This window comes from Lottia gigantea (assembly GCF_000327385.1).
Source record: "Lottia gigantea unplaced genomic scaffold LOTGIsca_31, whole genome shotgun sequence".
Lineage (NCBI taxonomy): Eukaryota > Metazoa > Mollusca > Gastropoda > Lottiidae > Lottia > Lottia gigantea.
Window position 1 is genome coordinate 2,212,679 of NW_008709027.1, and position 10,218 is coordinate 2,222,896.

General features: G+C 33.4%; 1 protein-coding gene across 1 annotated transcript; it reads right to left on the reverse strand.

The window, feature by feature from the left end:
* Positions 1 to 7,733: 7,733 nt before the first annotated feature.
* On the reverse strand, positions 7,734 to 8,479 carry LOTGIDRAFT_119311 (hypothetical protein; the record flags this gene model as incomplete). The annotated part of the gene is given in 2 exon segments (XM_009057824.1): positions 7,734 to 7,994; positions 8,009 to 8,479. The coding sequence occupies 2 exon segments, from the start codon at positions 8,477 to 8,479 to the stop codon at positions 7,734 to 7,736; spliced, it is 732 nt and encodes a 243-aa protein (XP_009056072.1).
* Positions 8,480 to 10,218: the final 1,739 nt, after the last annotated feature.

A 10,218-nucleotide genomic window follows, 5' to 3' on the forward strand; every position in this document is an offset into this window, starting at 1 on the left:
GACAGTATTTGGTATACCTGTCAATCTGCAGCTATATAGTCATACTGTGATCGAATTACCGTGTGACCTTATTACTGTGACCAAATTACCATGTGACCGTATTACTGTGACCAAATTACCGTGTGACTTTTTTTTACTGTGACCAAATTCCCGTGTGACCTTTTTACTGTGACCAAATTACCGTGTGACCTTATTACTGTGACCAAATTACCGTGTGACCTTTTTACTGTGACCAAATTTCCGGTGATCGATTTACCTGTGACCTAATTACCTACATTCAATGGACCCAATCCAATAAAAGATGAAGAGAGGTCATTTTTTTCTCAATATGTCTGAAAGCTTGTCATTCTTAATTTTTCGAAGTAATCTTTTGCAATAACCCATCTCCCTTAATTTGTCCAAAACTATTTTACAGGAGGATTCAAAATCGACCTGTTGGGTGCAAATTCTATGAAACTTAGAATTCGAGATTTATTTATTTCTGAAAATGTGTGCTTCGAGTGGAACGAGCTTTTGTATAAAAGTTGGTGTGTATCTTGTTTCCTTAAAAATACTTTAGTGTAAAAGAAAGAAAGTTGTTACCTTTGAACACCATAGTGTTATCGCTAATATTTGCTGTCAATTAGACAGAAGGGTCGTGGTTTTTTATAATTTCGAAATATTCCCAAACATGATCTAAATGACCAAATGATATGAGTTATTGCTCTTGATCCTTCAATTCGTTTTTGTTCAATTTTTAGCTCGTGAGCACTCAAGCCTGGTTACATTTTTAATTATCTCCTATGGATGGACCCTATAAAAAATTTTAAAATATTTTTCTCCCTTGTTCTTGAAAACTCGTTCAATTCCGCTTGGCGTGAAGTAATCTCTGGCTCTACTTCCATCCTGTTGAAATCAGCCTTCTCATTCTCACTTGCTACAACATCGTATGGCTTCAAGCTGTTAAAATGGACAACTTTACTTTGCCTGAACAGTAGGCCTACATACATACATCTTCGTCTGACTACTCTATGAACAATCATTTATTTTAGTGTTCAAGGTAAAAAATATACTTCAAGGGAGGTAACTGTATCGAAAAGGCAATACTAACAATGAAACTCATTGCAAAAGCGAATTGTAGAAGAACCGTAGACAGTTCATTAGTCCGAAACATCTGCCTCTCTTCCAGCCTCTGGTGGATATTTTGACAGTTGTTTTCGCACCTCCAAAGAGATGCGTTTTCTCTAACATAATATTGAATTACCTTTAAGATGATTGTAAATTAGTTTAGGGCATCACCGTAACTTTCGTTTTGTTAGTATCACGTGACCTTTGAACTCTTGGCTGCGCTCACATTAAATGATCGATGCTAAATCAGTTTCGCCAAAAAACTTTGATGGAACCGGAGACATGACATAAATGGTGTAGGGAGAAAATGATGGTATGGCTGAACTACAAAAATATTTATCTTTCCAAATATACCTGAGTTTTGCAAGGTATCGAAATAGGTTTAAAACCCCTGCACCTGCGAAGATGCGGAATGTCCCTATTTAATAGCGCTTATTATTTCTTTCTCTACACCAGCTGACAACTACCTAGGGCTGGAATAGAGACAGATGTTTCGGTCTAACAGTTCATATGACCTGAACTCTTTTCACCAAATAAGTCGACCAATCTTTACTAACATCGTGTCCAGGGTATCAAGAAAATCACCTAATTAAATTGTTTGGCTTTCATGCCAGATACATGTATTGTGTAATTGTAGGCCTATGAAGTATGAAAAGAATTGTTATCTTCCCGTGGAAATAGACAGGACACACTCCGGTTTGCCATCTTTTTCCATGTTAAATCTCAAAATTCAACCTTCTATAACTTTTTCCAGAAATCTCGTTGAAAACTTTCCAATATGTCATATGAAAGCCTGGCCAATGCTTAGTTACTGGACAAAAATTCAATATATCATTGATCATGAAAATCTTGAACTAGCCAAACTGAAAGTAGATCACTACATTTTTATCAACATCCGCTTGACTGTCAATGTACACAAAACGACTATTTTTAGAATTATCCTTCCGCATGAAAATGTCTCATCATCTCACAGTATCTTGGTCACAGTAGTATGGCCACACGGTAATTTGGTTACAGTAAAATATCATTCACTTCGGCCGCTTGTAGCTGATACAGCTAGATTCAATAAAATAATGTTGGAAGACGGTCAGTGTCGCAAGTTCAGTGGGTTTGTGACCTTGACCCTCCATGACCTTAAAGGTCATATCGTGTTTGTCTCTTCGTCCCCATGGGGGTTCTTTTACAAAATTCTATGTAACGTGGCGTTCACGTTGTGGCGTTCCAATAGAGGACTAATTGCTCTGTTCAACGATTCCACCCAATCGCTTCTTCGACTTCCTGAGAATTATTGCCGGACTTGGGAACATAACGTCAAAACGCTCGATATGACCGATTTCGCGTGCCGATAAATCGAAAACCAAAGTGAAATTGAAAAAATAAAACCGCTTCGATACGTTTTAGCCATTGGTTCGTAGTACACGAAACACCAATAAATGCGGGCCCGTGACCATAGATAACCATGAAATTCATATCGTCGTGTTTGTCTCATCGTCCCCTATCCAGTAACATATGGCACATTACACAGACTAAATTATCGTGTGACCGTATGACTGCGACCAAATTACGGTGTGGCCGTATTACTGTGACCAAATTACCGTGTGACATTTTTACTGTGACCAAATTTCCGGTGACCAAATTTCCTTTGACATAATTACCTACATTTCCACATGCAGTTTATTGCAAGATAATTCATACATAACACTGTATGGACCATCCTGATCAACAGAGAAATTCTACCTATCGGAGATAGATCTGCGACTATACGGAGCTAGGCAAGATGCGAAGTTTCGTATGTGTATGGACGAGAAAGTTTTCATGTCAGACACTCCAAAGGCCCCAAATTTTTGGTGAGATGAAACATTATCGGTACCACATGAAACAAAGTTTGTTTTCTTTGACATATTTTAGAGAGTGCAGAATGGCCAATACCAGTCAAATTACCCCCTGTATTATGCCTGTCAAACACGTCCAAAAGCCATGACCCACCCAGTAAAATTAACGATAGCGGGGAGTTCATAGTCACCTTTTGGTTGAAATACAGTGTTAGTATAAGGGTTCACTGAACACACGCACGTCTGGTCAATGTCCACTTATAGAAGACTCTAAACAATTTAACAGGTAAACGATAACAGACCCTCGTGCTATTTACTTTATGTAAGTTCGTCCACATTGATATTTCTATATCATTATCCTTTTAGTAGCATTTAGGGGAAGGGGAATGTCGTCGCTTCGTATTCACAGTGATTTATATTTACCCACTTTTCTGTACAGAGTGGTCGCCAGGCTTTGAAAACGTTATAAATGTCATCATCCACAAAAACAAATAATCAGGAGAATGTCAGGATTATATACTGCTTCAGAAGGAAAGATTCAACCAAAAAAAAAGAACAACAGAAAGAAAAATAATCGACGAATAACAACAACACTGTCTATATCAGTTTTTAATTGTTAAAAGTTAATTAAGAAAATGTCACAGTTGATGTTATTTAGTACATGTTCACTTAACGTTTACTATCTTTTTGGCATTTTAAGTGTGAAGTAGATATCATCCTCAGACATTTCATCCAACAAAGATATTGATGTAGGTTATTTCTGGTTTCAACATAAACTTTACATAAAATACCAAGATTTTAATTTTGAATATCAGGTCCTCATATTAAATATGCATAAGAGCCAAGATGGGTTGCTTAGTTATCTATTAATGTCGCGTGTATAGAGGTTGTACAAATAATATAGGTTCCTGTTAACTACCAGCAATCGCTTCTTTTGAAATACTGTTGGCACGCGAAGTCGTCATCTTGTGAGATTGACGAGATGTAAAAATAACCACCGAGTTTAAGCTGAATATAATATGGTGGTTTGGGAATAAAGAGGAACGAGGAAAGAGGAATGTGTTCTGTTTTTTAGTAGAATATAGTGTATATGTTTATCACTCGGATTGTGTTAATAATTCTATATCAACACCTGATTTCATCCATTCTTTATTACAATACCCGGATGTTTCATACTTTGACATTTTTACCAATCTAAGATGGATGCAACGAATTATCTAACGACTCTTTCTGTGTTATTCCTTACTCTGTGTCTATTTGTTGAAAAAGGTAAGTTAGGTTTAGATTAATATGAAATAATATCAATATATATTGATTTATGAACGATAAACAGGAATGATAAGGCTCTGGTGCATGCAGTTACATCAACTAATTATATTAAACCAGAAATAGATTCACTGTAACTGATTAGGTTGGAAGATAAGATTTAAATTGTAGTTCCATGTCATGTCAGATTAACCAGCTCAATATTATATTACTTGATAGCATTAAAAATACAATCCGTCTTACTTACTTTTAGCTAAAAGATCCATTGCATAAAGTGGATCCCTCGATTGACCCTGTTGAAATACAGGTCGTGGCAAGCTGAGATTAAGGAGATTGTTTCAGATTTCAGACCCGATATTAATGAAAAATAAAACAACATGGACTTAAATTCTCAAGGACATGGTGGAATGGATGCCGAAGGTTCCATTATTGATTAACCAGAGAATTATAGAATAAAAGTGACTGAGTTCACATTCTAATCAAATATTAGGTCTAGCGGTCAAATAATCTATTTTCCACCACTTTCACAAGACTATCATGATGTCTATAGACTTGTGGCAGAAGGCTGTTGGAATTGTTAGTATTGCGAAGTATCTGATTACTGATTAATTCATATTACTATCAGTTTATTTATGGGAAAATTAATCATGTTAATTAAGAAGAGGGAGTAGAATATAAGAAATTGAGACACAGTGAAAAGGAGCAGTTATTGATTTCTGAACAGATGTTTACTTTCATTCTTCTAGTTAGTTTGAATGACTTTTCTTTCACCACCAATTCCAAAATAATAAAGAGAGTGTCTCAGTTTATTAGTCTCAGTACGCGTTCCCCCTTTGGTTGACGAGCCTTGTATGTCATTTAACATCCTAAAGAATGCTTTCAAATCAGATATAAAGCCTTAATAATCAACTGTTTTATCTCAACATCTTGAAGAATTCACAATATAGTATAATTTTCGCATGTAATTAATTCTGAGAAATTGTTACAATACCTTTAAGAGTATACCTCTTTATTCCTAACGAGCCATACCTGCTATTTTTGTTGGTCTATATTTCATCTTTATCAAGGGTATGACGTGATAGTTTATTAGAATAGTTCTTAGTGAAACAAAAATTAGAATTTCCTGTAACTCCAACAAGATTATGAATGTTTTAGTTTGCAAAAATGTCGCAATTATTGTCGAAATTCATAACATATTTTTCCTTCGGGATGTTTTTATATGTAATTTATTATTCATAGCTAATGGATATTGTAACAATATTCACCGGAGTATCTGGGGAGTTCAAACAACCATCTATTTCTATATACGATAATTCATTTTTTTCATCTGATTCTTAAAATGTACAATATCATTATCAGCTAATAGAAACATAGCGAACACGCACGCATAGAATTTATGGTTTAATACATACAGGACAACTTCACCCTTTTTGGTTCTTTCAGGCTGAAAGAATATAATGGAAGTAAGTTAACAGAAAGTCAAATCTGATACACGTACACAGTGACATTGCAACAGGAACATGCCACAAATTTTGCGTACTATTAGACCAATGTAAATGTACAAATTTTGTAAGAATTTTTAACCCAATAACACAAACTGTTTATATCTGGAAAATGTAACGTGTGTGGGTGTTAAAGAGATAACTATTGTTTATACCAGAATGTAGAACACATTTTAAGTTTAAAATTTAAAAGCAGAAATGGTATTTTTGAATTGTTTCGTCATGCTGCTCGAACTGATAACATCTATACAGATCGAACAGGATGTATGAAAAAAGATATTTTCACAACAGTGTGAATAGTACTTTCAAATAAATATTTGAAATCCAGTCTTAAAAACGTATTGAAGCATTCATACCTTCGCATACCATAAACTGAATGTAGGGCAATTCCTGGTATTACTAATATAATTCAAAATAATGTAATTGACGGGTGATCTTTTTATACTCAACTTCAAACCAGTTTGATTGGCATTTCTGTCACTTTCTTTAGTTCTACTTTCTCCTCAGTTGTCGCGGTAATAAATTGATTTAGATTCATATTTTTAATATTAAGTTATTTGATCAAACTGCCCGGCCCCAGTAATATTACATAATGGTTAGATTGAAATCTGAGTGATAATATTAACAAGTCTCGAGGTTTCTAGAATGATGTTAAAAGTCTCTATGATGATATATTACTATCATGAGCCGACCAGACAAACTAAGTATAAATCAAATAGCAATTTATTTCCAGATCAATGAAAGTAGATGAAAATAGTGGGAGTAATTCAAACATTTTATGCTAACGTTCGGAATTACCGAACTCTAGTCAGACCCAAAATTCGATTTTGTGAACTGTATGTTTAGGAGACTCTTATAGTCACGTACTATGAGCACTTTAACGAATTGATGGCATGGAAATGAATCTTGAGTGAGATAAAATCTCATCGAAACTGGCGCAAATATTTCGATACTCATTGAAGTAATAGATAATGTTTTTTTTTACCTGATTCAAGTTAGTCTTTTGATCTAACGCTTCAAAATATCCTCTAATTATTTTTAAACAAATAAATGATAGAGTAGATGTTTCTCTGTAGTTCCTATCTGTCTGTCTGTCATTGATGTTCCTCGATCTGTTCCTGGGCTTAGCTTTGTTTATCTTACATTGTTCACCGTTCATTGCTCTATATTTATCAGTATTGTACAGCTAGTTTTCTCGATAACAAAATGTACTATATTATTTCAGTAGTAAGAACCTGTTGATAGATGAAAAGTTATATACTCTATTCTCTTGAAATATAAAGCAATTACATGATGGAAAACACCATCTGTATAATGATATCATCGGCTATATTTGGTTATTAATGTAAACAAAAGAATGGAACATAATCTCAAAGCTCATTAATTTATTGTAAACATGTTGAAACTCACGTTTTATTACTTTCAATACTAATTTCACTAATGCGTGTTGATAAACCGAAGTGTTCTTTATGTAAACAGTAATTTACTTCATTGCACATAAACAGAGTTGCAGGCACCACTGAGGCTACAATCTCTCTAAAATAAAGATCACATGAATGTAGCTGCCACGTTGTTCTTTATTGGAACCTGAACCCCATGTTCAAAATCAATTGTCCTGGTGAAAATTTTATATCCAAAACATGTGCCGGAAGAATAAAACGTGTTCCAAAATATAATCACGAAAACAATTTTACGCCCTTAAGTATCACATTGCTACCAAATATATCTTTCTATCCTTACAGATAGAGTCCAGTGATATCTTTCTATTCTTACAGATAGAGTTCAATGATATCTTTCTATTCTTACAGATAGAGTCCAATAATATCTTTCTATTCTTACAGATAGAGTCCAGTGATATCTTTCTATTCTTACAGATAGAGACCAGTGATATCTGTCTATTCTTATAGAAAGAGTCCAATGATATCTTTCTATTCTAACATATAGAGTCCAATGATATCTTTCTATTCTTACAGATAGAGTTCAATGATATCTTTCTATTCTTACAGATAGAGTCTAATAATATCTTTCAATTCTTACAGATAGAGTCCAATGATATCTTTCTATTCTTACAGATAGAGTCCAGTGATATATTTCTATTCGTACAGATAGAGTTCAATGATATCTTTCTATTCTTACAGATAGAGTCCAGTGATATATTTCTATTCTTACAGATAGAGTGCAATGATATATTTCTATTCTTACAGATAGAGTTCAATGATATCTTTCTATTCTTACAGATAGAGTCTAATAATATCTTTCTATTCTTACAGATAGAGTGCAATGATATCTTTCTATTCTAACAGATAGAGTGCAATATATCTTTCTATTCTTACAGATAGGGTCCAATGATATCTTTCTATTCTTATAGATAGAGTCCAGTGATATCTTTCTATTCTTACAGATAGAGTTCAATAATATATTTCTATTCTTACAGATAGATTTCAATGATATCTTTCTATTCTTACAGGTAGGGTGCAATGGTATCTTTCTATTCTTACAGATAGAGTCCAGTGATATCTTTCTATTCTTACAGATAGAGTTCAATGATATCTTTCTATTCTTACAGATAGAGTTCAATGATATCTTTCTATTCTTACAAATAGAGTCCAATGATATCTTTCTATTCTTACAGATAGAGTCCAATGATATCTTTCTATTCTTACAGATAGAGTCCAATGATATCTTTCTATTCTTACAGATTGTATATTCTCTATCCCGTGCTTTATTAAGATAACTTACACCGAACGTAATATAAACCCAAATAATATTCATTAAACCATTTGTTTATAATTATGCCATTCGTTTTGAAATGCACTTTATTTTGTTTGTCTTAAAAACATAACAGGAGACGTTTTAGTACTGAAACATAATTGATAAGTTTTGACAACACCACGCCAATGTAAAAAGTAAATTCCTAAGTAAATCACCATAATTTAACTTTTAATAAACCATAGTCGAATTCCATCTAACAATTTCTTAAATCAAAATCAATACAATATTGCCAATATATTTAATGTACAGTATGACTTCTCGAATTTATGACCTGTGAGAAAATATACACAATTGCTTCTTAGATCTAAATCGGGCTTTCAACATCGAATACCATTAGATAGCATTTGCCTTGATCTTCATTCAAGAGATCGTCTGAATTGAAGCTGCGTATGAAATACAATGATATAATGTAAGTCTTTGGCTCTGATAAGTACATACATGAATAAATAATACGACATAATCACGCAACTTCAACTAACTATTTTTGTTTAATATTGATTTGTAGAGCCTACGTTATAATCAATAATCTTTACTATAGATTATATGGTTGATAAAATACAGTTGATTTAGGATGTAAATCAATATAGACTGTTGTTAGTCTATATTAGCTATATTGAAAGGTAATGTTATTTTACTAAACACCGCCATCCTGTCATAAAAAAAGGAAATACCTAATTTAAGTTCGAATTTTAGATGATTTATTATATTACTTATTACAGAACACTGCAGAACATTTAATCTATTATCAGCTTTTGTTTGGGTGTTAGAAATATTTGCATGATATATCACAAGTGTTCTTTATTACATAGTTCTCAATTCTCGTTATGTCAAATTTGTTACCTATTGACACAGAAAATAACATATCCTCCATCATAAACCTCGTATAATAATGATTTGTGTTCATTTTATCTTCATTGTTCTTTGGATATTCAAATTCAAATCACTTATATCGGTACTGGGGCAGTTGAGCCTAATATTCCGATAGTAAAGTATAAACTGGTACTGCTGATTTAATCATGATATTGAGGGTTAAGAAATTTTGATTAAACTATTGAATATATCAATCATATTCATGAACACAAAGGAATACTACAAGTGCAATCATTGATAACCCCTTCTTCAGCTATTACGAATTTCGTCTTATACCTTGACTCCAATATTCACGTTTCTTGTATCAGTCCCAGACAGAAAGTCTGTAAACAATAAGCCATAATGTTCACAATCAAATGGTTGCATTCCATGATACAAGAATGGTGGCTAACGCAGTCAAGGTATAAGACGAAGTCCGCAATACCTTGACCATTGTGAAGATGTGATAATTCCAACACTTACAGAGCTGTATAATGTGTATCTTGTAATTTCACTATTAAAACCACTGAACAATCGATAAACGATACAGAGTGCTGAACAATTCACTTATACACTTGATTTAGTTTAAGAATGAGGACTAGAAAACAGATTAGTAAGTGTAATTAATGGTGAACTTTTAACCTGGCATTGCTGCAAGCTACATTTATTGTTGAACAGATTGTATCAGTACTTCAGATCATTAGACAGTGTCCTTCCCCTTCGAGGCAGTGTGATAAATGGACATCCTTTACATGGCATCAGTTGACACTATATGTAGCAATTATTTATATGGCGAAGATTTGTGTTGTTCTGTGGGAGCCAGACATACATCATGGTTTCAAGTCTTGTTATGGCTACATAGAAAATATCTGAAATAGAAATATATGTAA